General features: G+C 52.9%; 2 protein-coding genes across 17 annotated transcripts in view; both read left to right on the forward strand.

Annotated features, from left to right (window-relative positions):
• Positions 1-11,551, forward strand: part of WHRN (whirlin) — a 106,039-nt gene extending 94,488 nt beyond the window's left edge. For 5 of the 8 annotated variants that reach the window (XM_063636831.1, XM_055271352.2, XM_055271354.2 and 2 more), the window contains 5 exons: positions 5,612-5,683; positions 6,744-7,281; positions 9,557-9,738; positions 10,295-10,417; positions 10,698-11,551. In XM_063636831.1, coding sequence (XP_063492901.1) covers positions 5,612-5,683; positions 6,744-7,281; positions 9,557-9,738; positions 10,295-10,417; positions 10,698-10,880 — 1,098 coding nt within the window. In that variant the 3' untranslated portion in view covers positions 10,881-11,551. The remainder of the gene's footprint in view (positions 1-5,611; positions 5,684-6,743; positions 7,282-9,556; positions 9,739-10,294; positions 10,418-10,697) is intronic. The other 3 variants (XM_055271355.2, XM_063636832.1, XM_055271353.2) reach the window with 1 other exon arrangement.
• A 2,800-nt stretch (positions 11,552-14,351) lies between these two features.
• The window catches only part of AKNA (AT-hook transcription factor), a 63,580-nt gene continuing 51,866 nt past the window's right edge, over positions 14,352-26,065 (forward strand). For 3 of the 9 annotated variants that reach the window (XM_055271347.2, XM_063636828.1, XM_055271345.2), the window contains exon 1: positions 25,564-25,737. The gene's annotated coding sequence lies outside the window, so the exon portion shown is untranslated. Of the gene's footprint in view, positions 15,163-15,634; positions 15,716-15,754; positions 15,774-16,764; positions 16,873-25,563; positions 25,738-26,065 lie in introns of those variants that run through there. The other 6 variants (XM_055271349.2, XM_063636827.1, XM_063636825.1 and 3 more) reach the window with 4 other exon arrangements.

The raw sequence follows: 26,065 nt of genomic DNA on the forward strand, positions 1-26,065 counted from the left end.
TCCCATTCTGCACCTCTGACCTTTCCCTTTGGCCCACAGACTTACACCCCTACCCTGTGCTTGGAGAGATTGCGGGTCCAGTGATCCCCCGTCGCCACCTGCATGACTGACATTTCCAGGGTCTTGTCCCACAAATCTCTGGCTCCCTGGCCCCTGCCCCTTCACTCTGGGGAGCCCCGCTGCCCCCCCAGGAATGCCAGGACTTCCTGGCTCTCCCCGGCTCACATCCCTGTCCCTCCGTCTCGCTACCCCCGTAGCCTTTCCTGGGGTCACAAGCTCCTCTTCCCAGCTTGCCCTGCTCTTTTCTTTGCTTCTTCAGTTTCTGTACATTGCTCTCCGCCTCTGCCTTTTCTGCTGAATCTTCTGTTTTCTCTCTTTTCTGTTATTCTCCCTCTGATCTCTTTCTCCCTCTGCCTTTATTTCCCTTCCTGTCAGCAGCCCCTTCAGGCAAAATCTAGGCCCCCACTGGCGAATATCCAGAGGCCTTTGTGACTCAGTGCCTCAGTTTTCCCACATACGGAATGAAGGAAGAACCACTCAGCCTTAGGCCTCTGGTGCATTTTGGGGTGGGGGTTGGGGGACCCTGTTGGCTTGACAGAAGTACAGAAACCCGACGAACAAAGAGCTGGAAATAGCACCTTTATGTAAGAGCCCTCCCGTTGTAATGAGGGGAAGGAGGCCTAGAAACCCGGAATTGGGCTGAGGGGAGGAGAAGGGCTAGGAGGGAGAAGCTGCATTTTGCCGAGGTGGCCCCGGGGTGCCCAGGTGGCCTCAGGCTTTGACGTCATGCAGGGGAGCCTTACCTGCCCCTGAGTCCACCCCGCAAAGGTTGCCCCTCTTCATTTCATCCCCTTACAGTTCCCCAAGACCACACTTCTGTGATATCTGGACCCTGATTGGGCCAGCTCAGGAAATAAGGGGTTCTTTTCTCTGAAAAAAAGGGAATTTGCTGAACTGCCACAGGTTTGAGGAAGGAGGTGGAAGAACAATGGCAGCAGGTCATCTTGGCTCTTATGGGAAGCAGGTTTTTGTCGGGGATATGGAGTCGGGCCTTGAATAGAGTTCAGCTTTCTGCCCTGTCCTTGCTGTGTGACCTTGGACAGGTGACCTTCCCTCTCTGATCTTCAGTCACCTCAGCTGTAGAGTGGGTGGAGGGTCCCATCTGAAAGGATTAATGGAGCCGCCAGGTCTAGGCCCTCACTGAGGCTCTGGCCTCAGTGGGTACAGGGGGAGGGGGCCCAGGTGGCTGTGATTGTGTGTGGGTGGTGGCGAAAGTGAACAGGCCCAGCTCCTGCATGAGCTCTGACCTTGAGCCTCCTCTGGAAGCTCAAGCAGAAACGCAAGCAGAAATGCCGTTCCGCAGGCGTTTCTGCTGACGCATCCCCTGGGGTTCTTAGCCGGCTGTCTGCAGCTATTTCAGATGCATAAGGAACATGGCTCGGGGACTCGGGACTCCTGAGCTTCTGGATTCAGCAGATGGAGTCTGGCAGGGCTGGGCTCCGAGGGCTGGGCTCCGACCTGTCTGCCATTTGCTCCACTTCAAGCCTCCCCGACAGGGCTGGATATTCATCCCTCGTCTACCCCTCACCCTCCCAACCCTCCACCTCCACCTGCCATGTCCCCAGGATGCAGTTAGTAGCAGGGAATGAAGCTGAGGCCAGGGCCAGCTATGGCTGCCTTCTCTCTCATTTCCAAGAGGGTTGCTCATGGGGACCTCAGGTTCCTATGACGTCAAGGCCCTGTCCATTTCTGGGATTGGGATAGTGCAGCATGGGCATTGGGGTGACCCAGACCCGGGTTAGAAACCTGACCTTCTGTAGAACGGTCAGATAACCTTGGACGAGTCTCTTCCCTCTCTCAACTTCAGGCATAATCGATGTGACAAGGGACAGTCCTAGTGCCTGCCTCACAGGGTCATTGGGAGGATCAAATGAGATAATATAAGTAAAACACCCAGCACGGGGCTTGGCACACAGTAGGTCCTTTGTCGTTCTCTAATACCCTTTCCAGGAAAAAGTCACACCCTCCCTGAGCTTCCCTGGAAAGTCATGGTTGCCTGATAAGAGCTTCCTGCACAGCTGAATGTGCAAAGCCCCGGATGCGCCAGAGCAGGGCAGGATCCCATGGCATTGGTCCCACCATGTACTGTCATCTGAGCCCAACCCCAGTTTCCCCCAGGATCAGCTGCAGGTCGAATTCCTGGGGCAGGGGGCAGTGGCTCCACCTGAATGTGGCAGAGGCTTCCCTTGTCTTTGCTGTAGATACCTCTGAGGCTCTGACCCCTCTCTGTGCCTCCTGCTGACACCAGGGCCATGAATGTTGAGCCTGAGGAAGTGATTGCATGTCAATCACTGCCTCACTGTTCACCTTAACGTGCCTGGCTGGACTACTTCCAGGGAGCATTGGACTCATTATGGTCTTGGAGGAGGGAGGTGGTGTGAGAGGGCTGCCATTCCTTTCCATCCTAATTGTCATATGGGCCAGGACACGTCTCGCGGTTCATTCTCTTGCTAGGGCAGATTGCAAGGCCTCCCAATCTCCCGATGCATGTAACAGTCACCTTCCTCATACATTGTGCCAGGCCCTATTCTGAGTGCTTTGTAAGTGTTAACATGTCCACTGCATAAGGCAGGTATTGCTGTTAACCTATTTTACAGGGGAGGGATTTACCCATCATCACTCAGCTGCAAGTGGCAGAACTGGGTGTGAGCTCAAAGAAGCCTCAGAGTTGGCAGAGCCAGAACCAGTGTCACTAATCAGTGAGTGAGAGAGCAGCCCAATCACCCTCCCCATTTTGAAAGAATCCCCCCAACCACCACATACCGCCCTTGCATCACAGGGGCTGTCAGCAGCAGCTTCCTATGAGGCCGTGTGCAGTTAACAGGTCAGGACCAAGGTTTGTGTGTAAGCCTCAACTTTGTGGGGAAATGGGGGCAGTTGCCCCTGCCTGACGCTGCCCCTGAAGCATCATGGGACCAGATGAGGAGCTCTGGGTTTGCAGGGCTCTGACCCAGCAGGCTCGAGCCGGCATCTTGTGGGTCGAGATGGGGATATGTGTGGCATGACTGGCCTCTCTCTGGTATGGCGTCAGGAGTGCCTTCTGTCCCCACCTGCTGCCTTGGCACTCACTCAGACATTCATTACTGCTCACTGCAGTGACCTGCAGCACCACCCCTCTTAACTCCCTGCCTGCTCTGGCCTCCTCCAATGATGGCTAGAGTGATTGATTCCTTCATTCATCCTGCCATTCATTCACGGATTCATCAGTTTGCTTTGTAAATATTTATCCAGCAGCCACTGTTCTGAACACTGAGGAGAGAGTGAGGACCGAGTAGTTGCACGTCCTGCCTTCTCAGAGTTTATATCCTATTGGGAGAGACAGACAGTATGCAAAGAGTATAAAGTCAGATGGTGATAGGTGTTACACAGGAAACCAAAGCAGGAACAGGGGATAGACAGGGATGGGGGTGGGGCAGTGCTGTTTTAGACAGGGCTCCTCTGGGAGGGCCTCACTGAGGTCTGAACTAAACAAAGTGAGGGGAAGAACCACAGTGTGGTGCAGAGCAAGAGCAGCAGGTGCAAAGGCCCTGGGGCAGTAATGAGCTCGTGATGTTGGAGTAGCAGGAAAGGGCCCGGTCATGTAGGCACAAGGAGTGGGGTTTGGAACTTCCTCCAACTGAGATGAAGAGGCCCTTGGGGGTCCTGAGCTGCAGAGAGACCTGACATATGTTTCCGGCATGACTCCCTAGCTGCTGGGTGGAGATGGTGATCAATGAGAAGGAGAAAAATAAGGTGGAGTGGGATGAGGGGAAGGTTATGATTTTAGCTGAGGTGGTGAGGGTACACCTTGTCCAGGAGGTGACAGGTGGGTTAGGTCTTGGAGGTGAGCGACAGCATCCCTTGTGGGTGGATAGCTAAGCAGAAGAGTTGCAGACAGAGACAACAGCCAGTGTGAAGGCTGACACATCCGTGGTGTTCCAGCCTGGTTGGAGAGGATGTGAGCAAATGGGATCTTTGTAGAAGGCAAACTTGACCACATCTCCATGGCAACCCACTGCCCTCAGGCTTAAATGCAAGAGCTCCATGCTTGATTTCTGTGGAGCTGCTTGGGAGTTCTCAAACATCCTATCTCCATTCCTGCTTTATATCCTTTCCTCTGTCTGAAACACCTATCGTTCCCTTCTTTGCTCTGCTCACTCATAAGACCTAGCTTTGAGTTGTGCCCCGTCCTCCAGGAAGCCTTCCTTGATAACCCCTCCCCCGATTGCATTATATGCCTGTGTTTGCCCATTGGGTGCTCTCTCTGCAGTCTCCCTGTTGCTTGTTTGCTTGTCGACCCCATTGTCTCTGAGCTACCAATGGCAGGGTTGGTGTCCCACCTCCTCTGTGCCCCCAGCCCCTTATCAGCCTGGAGCTTCAGAGACTGCTCAGTACTGATGAGCACTGCACTTGAGACCTCAGCCAAGTGTTGATGTAGCCAGGAGGGTCCTCCAGAGAAAGGGAAGCAATCAGATATACTATACTTATTGTGTGGGATTGGCCCACGCAATGATGGAGGTTGAGAAGTCCCTTGATCTGCCATCTGCAAGTTGGAGGCCTGGGAAAGCTGGTGGTTTTGTTTTAGTCCAAGTCCAAAGGCCCAATAACCATGAGCTCCGGTTTCTGAGGGAGGAGGAGATGGATGTCTCAGTTCTAGAAGAGCGTGCAAATTTGCCCTTCCTCTGCCTTTCTATTCTGTTCAGGCCCTTAGTGGATTGGATGAGGCCCACCCACATTGGGGAGGGTGAGTTTTGCCCAGTCCACCCATTCAGATGCTGATCTCTCCTGGAAATACCCTCACAGACACACCCAGAAATGATGTTTTACCAGCTATCTCGGCATCCCTCAGCCCAGTCAAGTTGACGTGCGAAGCTAATCATCACAGTGGCGGAAGCTCTTTTACATTCTGGGCCTGGCGCCGAGAGAACTGGCTCCCTTAGCCCTCAAGAGAGCCCAGCTCAGAGAGGAGCTCCGATGGGCCCCCCATAGGTGGCCCACAAATGGCCTTTTGGCAGCCCAGTGTCACTTAAGGGGGCATTGGGTTTCTTCTTGTGAATTGGGAAGGGAAGAAAGAAATAGACGTTTTTTGCAAAATAAGGTCCATTTAAACCTTAAACCACCACCTTGGGATTAAAACCATTAGAATTTTGAAAAGGGAGAGACTCTCCCCATCCACTTCTCTCTTGCCATTTTCACACCTTCCTGGGATGCATCAGCAAGTGGTGGAGAGAGGCCTTGGCTTTTGGAGGCATGACTGTGGAGCCCAGCACTCGTGGCCAAACCCAGGAATTCCCAGCCCAGGCTAGAGACGCCCCAGCATCTCTGGCAGTTCAGGGGATGCCTGAAAGTGACCAGAAAGTCCCAAAGAAAACTTAACTTCAAAGTGACCAGCAGGCAAATTGACCTTCATTTTAATGGGTAAAGTGAATTTTGATGAAGTGAGGTATGTCAGGGCTCACATGAACCACATGGAGGTGTCCTAAGACTTCCTCAATTTTGGTGTGCTGGAGAACAAACCAGTTTTCCCTTCTTAGCTTCTGTTTGCTCACTTTGCTTTCTTGTCCATTTCTAGAACACTCTGGACCTGGAGGAAACTGGCGAGGCTGTCCAGGGCAATGTCAACGCCCTCCCAGATGTGTCTGTGGTAAGGCCCTGGCTGGCCCTTTGGTTCTGCTCTCCCTGGTGTGCTCAGGTCCTGGAGGCTCTCTCCTCTCCATGACAGCCACAGAGAAAGGGCACAGGGTGGCGAAGGAGACAGAGGCCTCTGCCATGAGCTTTCACACCCAGCTACAGGTCTGTGCCTGAGCTCACCATTCTAGTATCTCTAGCAGGCACCAGGATCGCTTGCCTCTGGTGACTTCAGGTGGGGCTGTCAGGCTGGCTGGCCATAGTATGACTCTGACCAAGTTTCTTAGCCTCTCTGTGCCTCAGTTTCCCTGTCGGTAAAGTGGGGATGATGATCATAGCATACCTACCCCATAAGTTCGTGGCATGGAGTAAATTAATTAAGTAAAGCCTTTAGGACGGTGCCTGGAAGGCTGTTGGAGCTGTGCAGGTGTCTGGTGTTGACCTAGGCAGAGGGGAATGGTCGTCACAGTGCCCGTAGCTGCCCCTCACTGTGCACCTGCTGTGGTGCGGGCACTGTGCTAACAGTATTCACATGGCTTTTGACATCACCACGCCACCTCTGCTGGGTAGGTGTGCTTTTCCCCATTGCCCAGAGGTGCACTCAGAGAGGTGTTGTGCCTTGCCCGGGGCCACACAGCACCCCAGCCCATGTATCCATCTCCTCCCGTCCATTCTCTCTCCAGTCCTTTCACACCTCTTGCCTCTAGTACTCAAGATCACCCCCTAAAAAGAAAAGCCAAATAAATGCATTTTTTATATTTCCATCCTCTTCATCCTGTCTCTAATGAAGTCTTGTTCCCTGTGACAAGCTCTGGCTGATGCCAAGAACTTCAGTTCCCAAAGGTAATGATGCTGTCCCCAGAGACACCCGCCAAGATCCCAACGCTTATCAGCTGCCGAGATGCCGGGGAGAAGTTTTCCACTCAGGTGTTGCATTATTCAGAGCAGCGTGGCCAAGAGCAGTTAGAGTGGGGACAGAATTCCAGCCGGGCCTGGCACTACTCAGCTGCTCGGCCTCCCCTCTTCCAGGCGTGATGGGTTCTGACTCCTTCTCCGCCTGTTGGGTCTTTTGGCAGGATGATGTCAGATCCACCTCCGAGGGGCTGTCAAGCTTCAAGCCACTGCCTCCCCCACCACCTCTGGCCCAAGGCAACGACCGCCCACCAGGCCAGCCAAGGAAGCTGGGGAGAGAGGACCTCCAGCCGCCTTCCTCCACGCCTTCCTGCTCGGGCACTGTCTTCTCGGCTCCACAGAACCGCAGCCCACCGGCGGGCACCGCACCCACCCCAGGGACCTCCTCTGCACAGGACTCGCCCTCTTCCCCCATCTATGCCTCCATCTCCCCTGCCAACCCCAGCTCCAAGAGGCCACTGGACGCCCATCTGGCCCTGGTCAACCAACACCCCATCGGCCCCTTCCCGCGGGTCCAGTCACCCCCGCACCTGAAAAGCCCCTCTGCAGAGGCCACAGTGGGTGGGGGCTGCCTTCCGCCCCCATCGCCCTCTGGCCACCCAGACCAGACAGGCACAAACCAGCACTTTGTCATGGTGGAGGTCCACCGCCCCGACAGCGAGCCAGACGTCAATGAAGTGAGGGCGCTGCCCCAGACACGCAGTGAGTACAGCAAGGCCGGGCTCTGTGGTCCTTGGGGGTCCCTGTCCTCTCCGGGTCAGTCTACCTGACGACACAGTGAAGGGTGAGACCAGCTACTTGTTGAGGGGGCTCAGGGCCAGAGTGGCGAGGGGAGTTGGAGACCCCAGTTTGAATCCCGGCTCTGCCACTTACTAGCTGTGTGACTGTGGACAAGCTGCCGTCTACACCTTGCTTTCCCCATCATAAAATGGAGATAACAGTGACAGTCCTGCCAGGTTGCTGTGAGTGTTGGGGCGCCTTCTCCAGCTCCCCCTACCCTGGCCACCCTGTGTTCACCAGGAGGACTGAACTCGTGGAGGGCAGGGGTGGCTTCTCTTCCTGTCCCCGACGGCCTGGCCTGGAGTATCTGCTGGGGGGAAAGGTGGAAACTGAAGTGGCAGTCTCTGGACCCCTGGTAGGTCTAGGGTCAGGGTGCAGGAAGAATCTTGGGGAGGCCAGCTGACGCTGTGCCCCGGTTTGCTAGAGGACATGGGCTGGGGGGTAGAGGGAAGGGCAGAGCCCGCTTCCCCGCCCTGAAAGCTGTGGAGCTCGCGCCTGAGTGAGTTGGGAGCATTTTGTTGGATTCTGCTGCCATCTTGTGGCTGCAGTGATACATAGGCCCCATAGGACGTTGCCTGAGCGCCTGCACAGACCAAGATGCAAAATGCAGGGCCCTGGCGCTCGCAGCCTAGTGAGGGGAGGCAGCTGAGGGAGCAGGCAGACGTGGTGAGAAGACCCAGGGCTGTCACAGATGGATCACTGCTGTCTCTGGAGCTGGCACTGAGCTGGACACGCAGGGATAATAAGAGCTAACAGCCGTACTAACAATAAGCACTTTGTGCCAGTGTTCAAAGGGCCTTGCCTATAGTATTAACTCATTTAATCCTCCCAATAGCCCTGTGAGGTTGGTACTATTATTATCCCCATTTTACGAATGAACAAACTGAGACGTGGAAAGTAGTAATTTCTGGCTGGGTGCAGTGGCTCATGCCTGTAATCCGAGCACTTTGGGAGGTGGAGACGGGCAGGTCATTTGAGGTCAGGATTTCGACCTCAGGAGCCTGGGCAACTTGGTGAAAGCCCCATTTCTACTAAAGACACAATAATTAGCCAGGTGTGGTGGTGGGCACCTGTAGTCCCAGCTACTCAGAAGGCTGAGGTGGGAAGACTGCTTGAACCCGGGAGGCAGAGGTTGCAGTGAGCCAAGATTGCACCACTGGACTGCAGCCTAGGTGACAGAGTGAGAATCTGTCTCAACAAAAAAAAAAAAGAGAGAGAGAGAGAAAGTAGTAATTTCTAGCTTACCAAGAGACAAAGAGAAATTCCGCCACACCTGGCCTGAACCCCTGCACGGCTGCTACCTGAGCCGAGTGGTGGGCACATGCCCTCCAGCCCACCAGTCAACCCACGCTGCTTCACTATGTGTATAACAGCCGGGCCCCTGAGTTTGAAACCCTAGGTTAAGAACCCACACCCTGGAGCCAGGCAGTCTAGCACAAGTCTATTCCCTGGACTGCTCCATTCTATACATCAGATCTATGAGTTTTTGCAATCACCCCAGTGGTTAGGCACCATCGTTTCTGTATTAGAAGGAGAACATAGGAGGCTTAGAGAGGCTCTGTTACTTGCCCAGGCTTGCACAGCTGGTGAGTGGGAATTCAAACCTGACCTACTCCAGAGTGTGTGTTCTTAACTTGGGGTCTCAAACTCAGGGGCCAGGCTGTTACACACATAGTGAAGTTGACTGGTGGCTGGAGGGCATGTGCCCTCCACTCGGCTCAGGCAGGGGCCGTGCAGGGGTTCAGGCCAGGTGTGGTGGAATTTCTCTTTTATTCTTGGGAAGCTAGAAATTACTTATATGAAATCTTCTAATTTGAATATGTTGGTTCATCATTAAAAATTGATAGCATTATGTGAGTTTTAAAACAAAGAAAACACCCACATCTGTGGGCTGGGTTTGCCTCCTGACCTCTGTTTTATCATCATGCCAGTGGCTGAGAACTGGGAGATCTAGGCAGATGTCCTGGAAGTCACAGCCTTCAGGCCAGGTCTGGTTGAAAGGACAGATCTTGAGTAGGTGGAGAGGGTGGCAGGGAGTGGACCTGCCCTCCAGCCCCACAATCTCTTCATTCCTTCCCTCATCTTTGCCTGGGGAATTCCCCCAGCCTTCCAGCCTCCATCTCCGTCACTGCCTCCAGGCAGCCCTCCCTGACCCCCGCTATATAAGCTGCTTCTCTCTTCCTTTTCCCCTCTCCAGCAGCCTCTACACTCTCCCAGCTCTCGGACAGCGGGCAGACTCTAAGCGAGGACAGTGGTGTGGATGCTGGCGAGGCAGAGGCCAGTGCCCCAGGCCGAGGCAGGCAGTCGGTGTCCACCAAGAGCAGGAGTAGCAAGGAGCTGCCTCGGAACGAGAGGCCCACAGATGGGGCCAACAAACCGGTGAGCCAGGAGGAGGAGGATGCAGAGGGCTGAGAGGAACACGGGCCCCAGGTACAGAATGGGAGGTCCCGGGACCAGGGCTCCGCTTGGCAAGTGACCACAAGGGGAGGTAGTGAGCTCCCCATCACTGGAGGGATTTGGACATCCCGGAGGAGCACTGGGTTAGGAATCTGCAGGCCCAGTTTCAGCTCTGCCTTTGCACTGACATTAGGGGCTGAGGCTGAGGTTGGTCTTGGGACTCTTTAAGCTCCTCTCAGTTTTGACATGGCCAGGTGGCTGAGATAGTCCTCGGAGTCAGGCCTGGATTCAAGTCCTGATGCCGCCACCAGACATCCTTAGGCAAGCTCCTTAACCTCCTGAGCCTCGGGGATTTTGGTGAGGATTAAAGAGCCAAGAACACAAGTGCTTGGCTTAGCGCGTGGCACACCTGAGGCTCCCGACACAGGGCTGGAGCCTGAGCTCTGCTGACCCAGGGAGGTGTCACGGCCTGGCCCAGCCCCCTGGCCAGGCCTGCCAACTGCGAAGGCCTCAGTGGTGTCCTTCCTAACACCCACAGCCTGGACTCCTGGAGCCCACGTCCGCTCTGGTCCGTGTGAAGAAAAGTGCGGCCACCCTGGGCATCGCCATCGAGGGTGGCGCCAACACCCGCCAGCCCCTGCCTAGGATTGTCACTATTCAGGTATGTCCCCAGGGGCCCCACTTGCCGTCTCTCCCTACCCCCGAAAGGCCCTTTCTCAGCATCTCCAGGGTTTTGCAACTCCTATGGGTAACACGGCACTCAGGGGCAGACCTAGGCTTATGTCACCTTTGCTCTTCTGGGCCTCAGCTTTCCTAATCCGAGAAGTGGACACCCAGATTGTAGCTGCCTGCTTGGCAGTGTTAGGACTGACCCAGTGGGTGGTCAAAGCCAGGCCCGTCTAACCCTCGGGCACCCCATGCCATGTGTCTCCTCCCTGCAGAGAGGCGGCTCAGCTCACAACTGTGGGCAGCTCAAGGTGGGCCACGTGATCCTGGAAGTGAATGGGCTGACCCTACGGGGCAAGGAGCACAGGGAGGCCGCCCGCATTATCGCCGAGGCCTTCAAGACCAAGGACCGTGACTACATCGACTTTCTGGTCACTGAGTTCAATGTGATGCTCTAGAGGCCAAGGCCTGAGGGCCTCCCACCACTGCCCAGCCCCTGGTCCCAGTCCCTTCCCACCATTGGCTTCATCAAGCTCCTTGCGGGGTTGGGGCTGCATGGCCAGGGTAGCAGGAAGACATCCCCCCTCCATCCCAGCCCACTGGACCAGAACTGGGAGAGGAAGAGAGCAGGGCAAGGCAGACAGAAGGTCAGGTCAGGAACTCGTGCTGTACTGGGTACACAGTAGGTGCCCAAGACAAGTGGGTTGCAAGACAGGAAGAAAGGAAAAAGAAGAGCAGAGTGCTGGTTTCTCTGGGTTGGGTTGGGGGCACTGCTGTCCCCCCTGCAGCTAGGACCCAGCCCATCCCCAGATGCCTGAGCCTTTGTCCAAAGTGAGGTCACTTGACAATTCGTGGACACGGCCCCCAGTCAGGGGGCATCTTGCAGGACTAGTGCCACAAATAAGCATCAAGCACCTCCCCATTCACACCCCCATTCCTCCTGGCTCCTTATCCCCCATGGTGTTTATTATTTATTTCCCTCCCCATGCCCCTGGGGACCCCAAGGCCCCAGCTTCCCTCTGCACCCCCAGCCTATCCCAGAGGCCTTGCAGGTGACCAGCAGTGTCATTGTATTTATATACAGAGCTTATGACTTTAATTTTTCAATAAAGAAATCTGAACAAGGTTAGAGGCCAGTGTGCTGTGTGGTCTACCTGTATGGCTGGGGTTTCCATGTAGGGAGGGGTGGGCAGGACAGGTGGGGGCAGTCAGAGCACCACAGACCACCACCCTGCCTGCCCCCATAGCTCCATTTGGGATACACGGTGGGGCGTGCAGGGGTGCTTGAGCCACACTCACATCTTGGAGCCTCTTAATTGAAGGCTTGAGGGCAAAACTTGAGTATTTACAGATAATATTTTTAGATTAAAACCCACAAGTATATTATGAGGCAGAATGTACAATGTGCATGAATGTTTTAAATCTCAGATGCGCCCATTCCTTTCCAGAAGCTGCCTCAGAGATAAGGATTTGTACGCAAGCAAACATCAAGAAGTGCCCTCAGGGGAGACCAGTAAGGAAGTGGAGAAGCAGGACAGGAAAGGGGAGGAAGCCAAGCGAGGGTGAGATTTCAGGCAAAGTCTGCAGAGGGCAGCTTCAGCCTGATCCCAGGAGGATCCCAGGGTGTACACTGCCTAGAGTTGTCTCCACTCAAGGCTAGAGGGCCGGACTTTCATGCCTGTCAGTCTTTAGACAAAGCCTACAGGGTGAGGCCATAAATTCCCAATCACTTCCTGCTCTCTACCTCTGTGGGTCAAGCTGTTCCAGTAGCCTAGGGCAGCGGGTGTCAGAGGAAACCATATGGGATGGGCTCGGAGGAAAAGGTTGCAAACATGGTCTACTGTACGGCCTCAGTCCCGGCCCCGATGCTCATTCCTTCTATCCTCAATATTTGTCTGGAAGATGGAAGAGTTTGAGAAATCCTGCTTTGTCCAGTCCTATGTCCAGAGTTCTGCCAGAGGTGGGTTAGGGACAGTTGGTTCCGTGCTCTTGTCCCAGATCCTGTTCTTGGCTGTCCTTGTTCTCTTTCCAGCCTGGGCAGACCACCTGAGACCTGAGCCATGGATTCCCCTGAGGCAGTTGGTGTTTCAGAAGGCACCCCTGCCATCCCCCCACAGGGTGCTGTGGACCCTCTGCAGGGAATGATCCCCCACCTAGCAGCAGGAGGGCTTTGTTAGGCCTCAGATCTCCTGGCATTCAACTCCAAAGCTTGTGTGGTCATGGGCAAGTGATTTTACCTCTCTGAGCCTCAAGTTCCCCATCTGTAAAATGGGTTTGGTAGGCTAAATAATGGCCCCCAAAGATACCCAGATTCAAATCCCTGGAACTTTGGAATGTTACTTTATATGGCAAATGGGACTTTGCAGACATGATTAAGTTAAAGTCTTGACATGGGGTGGGCCCAGTATAATCACCGGGCTCTTATAAATGGGAAGCAGAGAAAGCTGTAACAGAAGAGGACAAGGTGTGATGATGGAAACAGGTTGCTGCAGTGATGTGCTTTGACGATGAAGGAAGGGACCACGAGCTGAGGAATGTAGACAGCCACTAGAAGCAGAGAAAGGCAAGGCAGTGGGTTCTCCCCTCAAGACCCTCCAGAAGAAAGCTGCTCTACTGTCACCTGGAGCTGAGCCCAGAGAGACTCATTGCAGACATCTGTCCTCTGTAAGAGAAGGTATTTGTGCCGTTTTAATTTGTTACAGTAGCCATAGGAAACTAACACAATGGGGCTGCCACCCCCAGCAGCTGCTAGTCACAGCCCCATGTCTGTACTTGGAAGGAGTAGGACAAGAGTGAGTTTCTAGACTTGTTGCTTCTGGAATTCCTGGGCCTGACTCTGAGGCTGCAGCCCATTGAGTGTGTGGGTTCCCCTCCCAGTAGAACTTTTAACCTAAAAACATTCCTTTGCAAGTGATCTTAGAAAGGTCCAGTTAGTTGTCCAGAGTCACACAGCTAAGGAGGACAAGTTTGGACCCACAGCTGCCTGAACCCTGAGTCTGCTCTTTCCTGCACCTATCCTGGTGTCTTTTGAAGGGCCCAGTGTGGTGGGCTAAGGCAGCTTCAAGTACTGGGAGAGTGGGGGGAGGGTTGTCAGAGGTCCACTCTGGCCACATGTACCTGTGACCCTGACATCTTTACTCATGATGCCAAAGTGGGGGGTGGGGGAAACGACTGGAGTCTCAGGGTCTGCTTCTCCCTTGCTGGAGAATGCTGGGCAGCAATGCGCCAAGCCTCAGTTTCCCCATTCTGTTCAAGAGTCAGGACCGCCATGCTGCTCAAACCCAGGAAAACACTTCAATTCCATGACCTGTGTGGAAAAACACCTTGGGCCCTTCCTACACTGACATTCCAGGGCCAGAGCCCAGAAGGCTTAGCTAAAATGTTTGCCCCTGGCACAGAGCAGGCCCTTAGTGAGTAGAAGCTGCTGCTAAACTTACTACTAAATATGTGTCTAGGGAGTAGCAGGCAACCTGGGGAACTGGCAACTGCTTTCTACCAGGAGGAAAAACTCCAAAGCATTCAACTTTGGATGCAGCTGGATGAGGGACCTTGGGCAAGTCTCTTCTTTCATCAGGACTTATTAACCCTCTTGTGTTAATAGGGTCGGTCAATGCGCTCTTTAAATTAGTACCACTGATTTATTTCTTACGGGCCTGCCATTGTGTTTATTCACTCTCAACAACCGCGTAAGATGTGGGTATGAATCCCATTTGCCTGAGGCTCACTGGCAGCAGGTGGCAAAGGTGGGGCAAAGAGACCAGGTGAGTTGGACACCGTGCATCCTTCAGGGTGTGTTTGTGGTGGACAAGGTATGATGTCTGTGCGGCACTCACTGCGGGACCTTGGAAAAGTTCTTGTCCGTCTTCAGGCTGGGTTTCCATGCTTGCCTGAGGGGGGGTTGGACGAGAATATACTTAGGGGGTGATAATACCTACCTACTTCATAGGAGAAGACTGAACAGCAGAAGAGCTTCCAACAGGTCTGACCCATAATTAGTGATCAAGAAAAGTTTATTATTACTGTTACTAAGCAGTCCGTTTCAGCCGTGGAAGTTTGTGATTTCCTCCTCACTGTGGCTCTGTGCGATCTTTTTTCTCTCTCTTTTTTTTTTTAGATGGAGTCTCGCTCTGTCGCCCAGGCTGGAGTGCAGTGACGCAGTCTTGGCTCACTGCAACCTCCACCTCCCAAGTTCAAGCGGTTCTCGTGCCTCAGCGTCCCAAGTAGCTGGGATCACAGATATGCGCCACCACGCCCAGCTAATTTTTGTATTTTTAGTAGAGACTGGTGGGGGTGGGGGGTGGTCACCATGTTGGCCAGGCTAGTCTCCAACTCCTGACTTCAGGTGATCTGCCCGGCCTCCCAAAGTGCTGGGATTACAGGCGTGAGCCACTCTGTGCGATCTTGCATAAATGCCTTACCCTCCGCAGACCGGGCCTCGATCTCCGGGTCTGCGGTGGGGCTGACTGCAGTAGGGACACGCAGCCTCCCAGGTCTGAGATTTTCATCCTGCAGCAGGGTTTGCACTCTCCGTGTCCGAGTCCCTGGGGGCGGGCTGCGGCGGCGGCCTTTCGGTGATTGGTGCGCTCCCCGAGGCCCCGCCCCCCGGGGCCGCCCCCCGCCGTCGCAGGCGGGCCTCGGGGATTATGCAAAGGAGCCACCGCCCCGCCCCGCGCCCGGATTGGAGGCCTTTGTTTGCCGCTCAACTCCAGGAAACCACCCGCGCTCGGCGGCCGCCAGCAGGTGAGACGCGGGGAGGGGCTCGCGGGGCGTCTGGGGTGGTCCCTGCCCCTCGCTGGGACTCAGTTTCTCCGTCGGGAGAATGGGGAGGGAGAGTGGACAGCGCCGGTGGGCTCTGTTCCACTGGGACGGCGCTGCTTTCGGTCTTTTCCACGTGGAAACCCCACACGCACGGGGAAGGAGACGCATCACCGCTCGGGGAATGGGAGGGAGCCCTGGACGGGTGATATGGGCCTCAGTCCAAACCCTGCCGGCCGCGGGGTTCCGCAGTCTCCACCCTCCGGCCTCAGTCTCCACCTCTGCACAATGGGGGAGTTGGCTTTTTCTCTTTCCAGCTGGGGCTGGTGGCAGGGAGGGAAGGGGTCCCGGGGGAGCTCGGGGGTGGGCCTTGGCGGGGCCTCGGGCTGTGTTTGGGCTGGAGGCGTGGCCCGGGTTGCTGTGGTTACTGGGGAGGTGAGGCTTTTCTGTCTGGGATTTGTGTGAGATTCGTTCACCCAGCAACAATCCGCGCAGCCTGGCGGCCCTGGGAGTCGCGCGCCCTTCCCGGACGCCTACCGCAAGTTTCTTTTCCTCTTTTTGTCAGTGGGGGAAGGTAGAGCAAGGACCAGTGTCGGGTAGGCAGCCCTGACAATGGTAGGAACTGAACGGGCTGCAAATAAGTCCAGTTCCCTCTTGGTACACCTGCGGAGGAGAATGAGGTCCAGAGAGGGGGCGCGACTGGCCCAAGGGTGCACAGCAGGGAGGCGCAGAGCTGGGCTCTTCCCAGCGTGATGGGGCTGGCACAGGCAGAACCAGAGTCTGCTTGCTGCGTGACCTTAGACGACACTTCCAAAGCTCCTTTCCCGGGCTTTTGTTGAAAGAAATGACGGATTGGAGTCCATCATTACCTATGTTTAAAAACCTGCTTCTGAGATAGTCGGAAAGGAAAATTGCTGGTAACAAACCTGGGCTATGTTGGAGCAGAGAGAAGCTGAGACAGGCTGCAGTGAAAAGAGACATCGTTCCTGTCCTCTAGAACAGAAGGAGAAGAAATGGGCTGGAACTGAAGCATGAAAGACTAAAGTTAGATACATACAGGGACTTCCCAAAAGACTTTTCCAGGCGCCTCCCCTGGAATTGGTGGGTTTTATTTGGGGGCTGGTTTGTTAATAAAACAATGGCTGCCCATCTGTTAGAGGGGGCCTAAGTCTGGTTTACTTACTAACAGGGGAGTGGAACCTATGGTGTTTTGGGACTCTGGGTTTATTCCTAAGGGCAGTCGTCTTACAGTTCTTCTGCAGGAGGAAGACGATGCCCACGTGGGGCCTTTGCCTCCCAAAGTCCAGCCGGTTTGCATTTAAAACATGTGATTGGGGCTGTTTCTTGCAAGGGGATTTCATCAGCTCCCACCGTCCTGCAGACTCTGCCAGAGGCGCTAGGATAGGGGTTTCCAGAGAGACCGGGAATGGTCCCAGCTACAGGGCTGTCATGCTGAGAGGGTGTTTCGGAAATTGGTGCACAACATGGACACTTAAGTTTCCCCCCGTGGGGGCGTGGAGAAGGAAGAGTATTTTTAAAGCATTCACATCCCCAGTCGAATTCCTGGTCCTTTTTATGTTTCCTCAGTCCTGGAAGGTGGGAGTGATCTAGAGACCAGGAGTAAGAAGACCTGGGTTTAGATCCCCAGCCTGGATTCAGTTCTGAGTGCCTCAGTTTTCCCTTCCACAAAATGAGGTTGGTAATGCCCACTTTACCACCTTTTTTTTTTTTTTTTTTGAGACGGAGTCTAGCTCTGTCTCCAGACTGGAGTGCAGTGGAGCCATCTCGGCTCAAGGGAACATCTGCCGCCCGGGTTCAAGCGATTCTTCTGCCTCACCCTCCTGAGTAGCTGGGATTACAGGCGTGTGCCACTACACCTGGCTAATTTTTGTATTTTTAGTAGAGACGGGGTTTCACCATGTTGGCCAGGATGGTCTCGATTTCCTGACCTCGTGATCCGCCCCCCTCAGCCTCCCAAAGTGCTGGGATTACAGGCGTGAGCTACCGCGCCCATCTACTTTACCACCATTTTAAGGCTCGAGTGAGGTGGCATCATAAAAAACTTTTGCTCAGTCCACATTCTAAATAAATGAGGAAACTGAGGCTCAAAGAAAGGAAGGAATAATGACAACAATAATACCATTGGTATTATTAGCTAATATTATAGCTAATATTTATTAAGTGCTACATTCTAGCCACCATTCCAGGGGTTTTACTGCGAGAAGTGAGGTTTGGGAGGGCAGGAGCTCTTATCTGTTTTGTCACCATTGTTATTCCCTAGTGCCTACCTAGTACAGAGCCCTACATAGAGTAGGTGCTCAAAACATTGTTGTTGATCATCTAGATTATATCAGTTACATGATGTTGTTGAAGTGGGTGTTATTGTTGTCCCGCTTGTACAGATAGAAAGCCAGAGGTTCAGAGAGGTTAAGCCACTTGAGGAGAGTCACACAGCTTCTCACTAGTGTTAGCGCATCCTTACTTTGGGGTGTGCAGGGTGTGCTGGTGTCAGCTCGGGAGAGCGGATTGTGCCCATCTCTTCCCAGTGCTGCATTCAGTGATATCAATAGCTTGAAAATGGCATGGCCAATTTCAGTAAGGGTATTTAACACCATCAAAATTAGTAACCACCACAAATCAGGGCTTTTTCTTACATTTTTTTTTTTTAAGAGAGCTGCAGGTGAAGGGTATTGGGGGATGGAAGGCTAGCCTTGCTTCTGCTTGGCAGCCTGGAGTTGGGGGCTTTTTGGCAGAGCACAGTGGAACCAGGCCAGAAGGCCTGCCCCCCACTGCAGCTCCCCTAAAGTATGGGATTTGGGAAGAAAACCTTTATGAGATGGCTTTTGTAGCGTACGGTGTGAGTTATGCAGTGCAGCAGCCCCTGACTTGGGAACAGGTTGGTATGAGCCTGAATTCCAGGCCAAAATGTCTGGCCTTTAACCTGAAAGTGACAGGAGCCACGGATGGTCGTTAAGCAGGGGAAAAACCTGACAGGATGGTGCCCTAAGAAGATTTGTCATTGTGCCAAGGGATTGGGGGGTAAGTCAGGGTGGGTGATAGGGAAGAGGCGCTGCAGTTGGCCAGGGGAGCCAGGAGGAGGCTAACAGAAGCTCCTCATTTTCTGAGTGTGTCCTGCCTACAAACACATTATCTTGTTACTTTACACATGCATGCCTGAGGGAAGAAGTCTCTGTCTGTAGATGAGGGTATCAGAGAAGTTCTGAAACAAAACAGCAAAGGGCTGATCTACCAGAGTTGACCCAGGCTTCCTGCCCCCAAAGTCTCACATTCTCACTCCTCCCTCCCTTCTGCACCCCAGCTTGCTGTTCCATCTTGGCTCTGGGCTTGCTTGCCAAATGTCAGGCGAACTCCAGCTCCATTGCCAAGTGAGACCTTCTGCGCCCAGTGCCGCTCCCACACCAGCCCCTAGGTCCTTGCCAGCATTCTCCCCCCAGCCCCCCCACCGCCAGCTCAGCTTTTTCTGGAGAAGGAGCCTGGGATCAGGGCCAGAGTGGGATGTCCAGCTGTCAGTTTTCTCGGGGTCTTGGGACCACAGCCAAGGACCAGGACTGAGGAGGGGAGGTCTCAGGGTCTAAGAGGCACACTCAGTCCCCAACTAAGGATTCATCTGGAGGATAATGCTTTATTAGTGGGTACAGACCCAACTGTGCCTTAACGTGCTGTGTGACTTTGGGCAAGTTGTGTAACCTCTCTGAGCCTTTCTTCATCTGTTAAATGCCTAATTATTTATGAGGATCCAATCCAGCAACACATGCCATGCCTCCAAATGCAAAAAGTAGTTGAGGCTGGGCGCTGATTGCATCCTTTCCTTTTAGTGATTTTCATGTGTTCCCACATGTTGCATAATGGCTCTATTGCAGAAAACAACATACTGTATTAGAGTTTAAACAGAGCAGGAGAAGGTGTGGGGGTTACAGAATGTTACAGGATGTCAGAGCTGTAAAGGGCCTCATAGAGCCCAATGATATATTTCACCTTTCACAGGAGGGGAAACTGAGGACAGAGGTGCCCAAGGTCAGAAAGAAGCAGCACCACACAGATGTGAGGTGGTATTCGTTTGTTCTGTTTTTAAGAATAGTACATGTTCATTTCATTCTTATTTTTAAAGCAACTGTTATTTTTGAAAAATAACCAAAAGGAAACATGGTAAACTTGCCTATCAAAAAAACTTGCCTATAATTCTACTACCTAGTGATAATTATTATAAACTTTTTTTTTTTAATTGAGACACAGTTTCACTCTCATCACCCAGGCTGGAGTGCGGTGGCATGATCTTGGCTCACTGCAACCTCTGCCTCCCAGGTTCAGGTGATTCTTCTGCCTCAGTCTCCTGAGTAGCTGGGATTACAGGTGCATGTCACCACACCCAGCTAATTTTTGTATTTTTAGTATACAAAAAGTTTTGTATTTTTTGCCATGTTGGCCAGGCTGGTCTTGAACTCCTGACCTCAGGTGATCCTCCTGCCTCAGCCTCCCAAAGTGCCGGGATTACAGGTGTGAGCCACGGCGCATGGCCTGTTGTAAACATTTTAAAGCATGTCCTTCTCTTTCCTTTGCTTTCTCTCCCTTTCTTTTTTCCTATCCTGTCTCCTTCCTTTCCTCCTCCTCCTCTTCCTCCATATTTTACTGTTTTTTTTTTTAATGGACTCAAACTAGATATATATTATTTTATAACTGGCTTGTCCACTTAACATAACAAAATTTTTACATTATTTGATATTCTTCAATAGCGTGACCGTTAATGGCTGCTAATATTATTCCTTTGAGTGGAACTATCACAATTTCTTTCTATGATCACCTGTTACTGGACACTGCGATTGTTTCCAACCATTTTACCTATTGCAAGTTTCAGTTGCAAAGTGATTAAGATTACACTGTCCGGGGCTGGGCGCGGTGGCTCACGCCTGTAATCCCAGCACTTTGGGAGGCCGAGGCAGGCGGATCACGAGGTCAGGAGATTGAGACCATCCTGGCTAACACAGTGAAACCTCGTCTCTACTAAAAATACAAAAAAAAAAAAAAAAAATAGTTGGGCGTGGTGGTGGGCACCTGTAATCGTAGCTACTTGGGAGGCTGAGGCAGGGGAATGGCGTGAACCTGGGAGGCGGAGCTTGCAGTGAGCCGAAATCACGCCACTGCACTCTAGCCTGGGCAACAGAAAGAGACTCCAACTCAAAAAAAGAAAGATTATACTGTCCAGATTTAAACAGCTTGGTTCAAACCAGCTTCCTCACCTATAAAATAAAATGGACATCATAATTTTTCCCTCCTTGGATTAGTATGAGGATTAAATAATGAGATCTGGATCCATGGAAAGGCTTTTATAAGGTATTTGACACATAATAGGTGTTCAGTATAGTTTTGCTGTCAGCAGTCCCTTCCTGGCACATGCACGGGTTTTTTGTTTGACTCTTTGAAAAGAGCATGAATTTGAATTTATATACGTGTTTTCCTCAATATGGCCACACCCTCCTCATAACCCATATCTCAGTTGGCTGAGAAGGGCCTGTTTGCTCTGCTCCTTAACTACTCAGACTGGGGACAGAGTTTGTAGCTGGGTCAGTGAGCCCTGGAACTGGTTTAAGGGTCGCAGGGAAGACGGTTACAGGGAAATGTCAGCACCTCCCTCCACTTGGGAAAACTGCCTCTCCCTTTTTGTGTCCAGGACTCATCGCTAGACCTGGGGTTCATATTGTGGAAGCTGTGGATGAGGAAAATTAAACTCAGTCCTGCAGGGAGCAGGTCGTAGGGCGTTTCACGGAAAAGACAAGGCCATTTATTTGTGAACAGTCACTCTGTGCCAGCTGGGCACTGGGGCCAAGAACTTTAGGCACATAGTCTCATCAGTCATCCCAAGAACCCTGTAAAATAATTATTGGTCCATGTTACAGATGTGGAATCTGGGATTCAGAGAGGTTAAGCAGCTTGCCCAAGGCCACACAGCTTCCAAGGGAGAACATGGAGTTCTCTGTTTGCCCACGAAGCCCATGTGCCTTAACACCTGTGCCCTGCAGCCTCCTGTCAGCATGGCATTTCTGCCTGGGTGGGCAAATGGAATAAAGAATCCAGGAGGTTTAGCGTTAGAAGATAATCTCTGATAACCTCAGAGACAATCTCATTAAGCCCCAGGTTCCAAAGCTCAGAGAAAGGAAGGTGCTTGTTCCTGGTCACTCAGGCTGGAACTTGGGTTTCTGCTTCCCTAGCCAGGCTTCATCATTTGTTCTTGGTTCACTCTGGAAATCCTCACCTGCCTCCTCTTTCCCTCAGACTCCCTGTGGATTTTTATTTATTTTTTTTTTTGACAAGCATCTTACTGTGTTGCCCAGGCTGGAGCGCAGTGACATGATCTTGGTTCACTGCAACCTCCGCCTCCCAGGTTCAAGTGATTCTTGTGCCTCAGGCTCGTGGGAAGGGCTGGTAGGGTTCTGCAGACACAGCCATGCACACGCCTGTTGCTGGTAAAAGGGTGAAAGTCATCAAGCCCTGGCAGTAGGAGTAAGAGGTTTTTTCGTTGCTTTTGTTTGTTTTTTTTTTTTTTGAGACGGAGTCTTGCTCTGTTGCCTAGGCTGGAGTACAGTGGTGCAATCTTGACTCACTGCAACCTCCGCCTTCCAGGTTCAAGTGATTCTCCTGCCTCAGCCTCCCAAGTAGCTGGGATTACAGGCACCTGCCACCACGCCCGGCTGATTTTTGTATTTTTAGTAAAGATGGGGTTTCACCATGTTGCCCAGGCTGGTCTCGAACTCCTGACCTCAGGTGATCCACCCACCTCAGCCTCCCAAAGTGCTGGGATTACAGGTGTGAGCCACTGCGCCCAGGAGTCAGAGGTTTTTGTTGTTGTTTCTTTTCTGGGTGACCAGGAACGAATCTCTTCTCTTCTCTGGGCCTCAGTGTCCTCACCTATACAACGGAATAATACTCGTGTTCTCCCCACTTTGACGTTCTGTTCTTGAGCATCTAGTGCTATAAAGGAGAAGAAAGCATTTCAGGAAACCGAAAGGCTCTGTGTGGAACCAGGGCCTCACTATAAAATTGGAACATTGGCTTTGTGAATTGCAATTAGTTGGTAATAAGCTCCACTATCGATTTTATTGTGCACAGGTATTAATTATCTCTGCAGGCTGCAATGCTGTGAGCACCAAGCTTGGTTATTAGAAGCCAGGTCTTTGTGTGTTTGAAACTCTACTGCAGCTCATCAGCTTTGTGACCTTGGGCAAGCTGCTTGGGCTCTAGGGGCCTCTGTTTACCCAACTGTGAAATGGGGTTGTCACATCAGCCTCATTGGGTGGTTATGAGGGCTATGAGTCAGGCTTGGGCAAGTAGTTAGGTTGAGTGGATCATCCAGGATATATTTATTGTATTTCTATTGTATATCAGGGCCTGTGTGCTGGGTCCTGGGGATATGATGATGAGAGCCTCACAGAGCTCCCAAGTGAGTCAAGAGACAGATGTTAATCAAATAATCACATATGAAATATAGTTCCAAATGGGGAGTCCCCAAGGAGGGCACTCTGGAGCTGACATCTGGAGGTTGCCTAGAAGTTAACAGGGAAAAAGAAGTAGGACTGGGCGAGGGGAGGAGCAGGGCTCATCTGTCCCAGGAAGAGCAAGGAGGCCTGTGTGGCAGGAGCACGCTGAGCAAGGGCAGAGAGGGTGGCGGGAGAAGAGGCTGCAGCAGCAGCCAGCCTATGGAGTTTCATCTTCTTTCTCAGAGCCATGGTAGCTAGCTGTGCATCTGAAGCATGGAAGGGTCTTGTTTGGAAACTTCTATCTTGGAAGATCGCATCAGTGCAGTGTGGGGAACAGATTAGTGGACCCTAGAGCTTTCCAGGCAAGGCCGATCCAGGGACCTACATGGGGATGCAGAAACGGGGACAGATTCTGGTGAAATTTAGGAAATGAAGTCACTGGGAGTTGATGATGGATTGGTTACGGGATGTAAGGGAAAGGGAAGTGTCCAGGGTCACAGTTGGTTCTCAGTATGTACCTGCGTGAAAGATGGGCCAAACTAAGGAGGGGTGGGTTTGGAGGGTGGCAATACTAGTAGCTCAGTCTTAGACATGCTGCTTCGGTTTGGTAGAATTTGGCCTGTGGGTGGGGACAGTGATCTAAGAGGGGGCAGTGAATGAGCAAAGGCAGGGAGGAGGGTTGGTCGTGTTTGGGGGTGCAAGGAAATGGAACAGACTGCACTGCAGGCGGTTCTCCTTGGTGTTAGGTGGCTGCCCCTAAGATGGGTTTGGGGTTATCCAGGGGCCAAAGGCTATGCCCAGCAATGGCAGCCACCTGGCGTTGATAGCAGTGCTGCCTGGGTTAATGACCAGGGAGGGAGGGTGAGTGAGTGACAGAGTGTCAGGGAAGCCCGCCCCTTACACAATGGCACACATGGCCGCCAGAGCTGGTAGGGAGGGGCCTCATTAGGGTTTGGCTCTGCTCCATGTGGGTCTGGGGGCTACAAGGAGAGCCCTGCCACCCAGATGTGGGTAAAAGGCAGGGAAGGGGATAGAGGGGGTGGGCGATTGCCAGGATGAGGGCTCCTGGTTCTAGCCCTGGCTACGCCAGATATTCACAAGCTGACCTGGGGAATGTCCACTCATTAATTAATTAATTCATTCATGGAACGCATTCATCAGCCATAAACAGCGTGCCAGGCTTCAGGAAAGGTATTAAGATCTAGCCTTTAGAGGAGACCAGAGACTTATACCTAAGTAGCAGCAATAGTTGTAGTAGCAATAATAAAATAGCTCAATACATGACTGTGTTCTGGCTCCCCTGCTGTACCCTTGATAGGCATCACCTCATTGAATCTTTATAGCAGCCCCTGTGGGGTGGCTACTCTTCTTATCCGTTTTACAGATGAAGAAACTGAGGCTTAGAGAGGTGAAGCTTCAAAGATCAGAGCCAGCAAGAGATGGGGCTGGGATTTGAACCCAGGTCCGCAGTGACTCTAAGATTTTTTTTCTCTCCTACTTGGGTGGTTCCCAAATCTGGCTGCTGATCAGAACTACCTGGAGGGCTTTTTGGACAATACAGAGGCCTGATTTTTTTTCCTTTTTCTTTTTCTTTCCTGACTCAGAGTCTCTGGTTCCTGGGTGGGGCCAGTGTTGGGAGCCTCCTGTGCCCCCTATTCTGTGAAGCTCCTGCCTCTCCCGTTTGACTCACTCTGCCCCAGGTACCCTTGCTGTTCTCAGGGAAAGCCCGCTGGCTCCCCGACCTTGGCCTTTGCACTTGCCCTCCCAGAACACTCTGCCCCAGCCCTTCTTGTGGCTTGCTCTTGCCCCCCTCTTCCTTCCAGTGCCTTGTTTGAATGTCACCTCCTCATAGAGACCTTCCTGACCATCCTATAACCCTTCTTCTCCAACCCATTACTCTTGGCCCCATGGGTTCTCTACCAGGGCCAGTCACCTGGGACACTTAAAATCTCAGACGCCCAGAGACTGACTCTGTTGGCCTGGGGTGAGCCCCAGGCTTCAGTGCCACCTGGCCTGGGACACGGATCATCACTCAGTCTCATTGTTCACAGCTCTCTCCTTGAAATTATACATGTGCTTGCTTATTGTCCATGTCTCTGCTAGAGTGGAGAGCAGGGGACTGGCCTGTCTTGGGCCCTGCCATATTCCCAGCACCTTTACAAGCACCTGCCACACACCTTTAAAAGCACCCGCCACACAGTAGGAGCTCAGTGAGTACCTATGAATGAAGGAATGGGATAGTGGGGCTTGAGAAAAGACAGCTTGACTGACCATCAGGATCGATCTGTTCCCAACATCTGGTGAACCCTTGGAGGGTTCTTACAACAGGGAAAGTTTACCTGATCTGCCAGTTTCACACCTCCATGCTGCCCTGAACAACCCACTCTGGCTTCAGGACCACCTCGGGGTGAGGACAGGGGGTTGAGATGGCAGGAATCACCACGGTCTCCCTGAGATTCAGGTTGCACATTGGCAGAGTCAGAGCTGGAAGGGCAGGAGTGTGTGTTGAGTCTGAGCTCTCACCATGCAGATGGGCCCTGAGGCCTAGTGAGGGAAGGAGCCTTGGCTAAGGTCAGGCCATGGTTGAAGAGGGCCTAGAGGGTAGGAGCTACAGCATGCTGTGTGACCTTGGCCAAGCCTCTGGCCTTCTCTGTGCTTCAGTCTCCCCATCTGTACCTGCAGGGCCTGGGCTGAGATGATCCCAAGCCTAGGACGTTAGGAGTTTTTTCCCTGAGTCCTTTCCTGGGCAGCGCAGACTGCGGAGGGCTTGCAAGGGGTTAAGCTCCTCCAGCTCTTGCTCTGCACGCAGACAAACCCCCTCCTTCTGACAAACACTTGTAGGAAATCAGGCTGGTCGCTTCCTGCCGAGGCCAGGCGGCCTCAGCCGCGGCAGGGGCGGGGAGAGGTGGGGAGCGATGCTGGTCTGTGAGCAGCAGCTTGGGCTGGCAGAACGGCCTGGAGGCGGGCCAGGGCGCAATGGAGACAGGGGGCTCGCTGGATTTGGAACAAAGACTTCACAGGCAGGTCCCCTGAAACTGGGTCGGCAGGACGGTGGTGGAGCCCGAGAGAGGTAAGGGATCGGAACAGAGGAGGGCCTGGGAGGCCGCCTTCCTTCTGGACGGGCCAGTCACAGACTCTCCAGGACAGTCCAGGCAGCCGGACCAGCCCAGCCAGGAAGTTGCAGCTGCTGGAGCTGCATTGCTTTTCTCTTGGCTCAGGGGAGCCCGGCCTCCAGGCAAGGGTGGATTTAAGGAGGATTTCATCAAGCCTCAGGATGCTAGATTCCAGTCCCAGCTCCGATTCTGATCTCTTGTGAATTTGGATAGGCGAGTCCATCTCTGTGCCTGGGGTGTCGTCGTCTGCACCTGGAGAGTTAGTGTCCTTGGTTGCTAAGGGGT

This window comes from Symphalangus syndactylus, chromosome 3 (assembly GCF_028878055.3).
Source record: "Symphalangus syndactylus isolate Jambi chromosome 3, NHGRI_mSymSyn1-v2.1_pri, whole genome shotgun sequence".
Lineage (NCBI taxonomy): Eukaryota > Metazoa > Chordata > Mammalia > Primates > Hylobatidae > Symphalangus > Symphalangus syndactylus.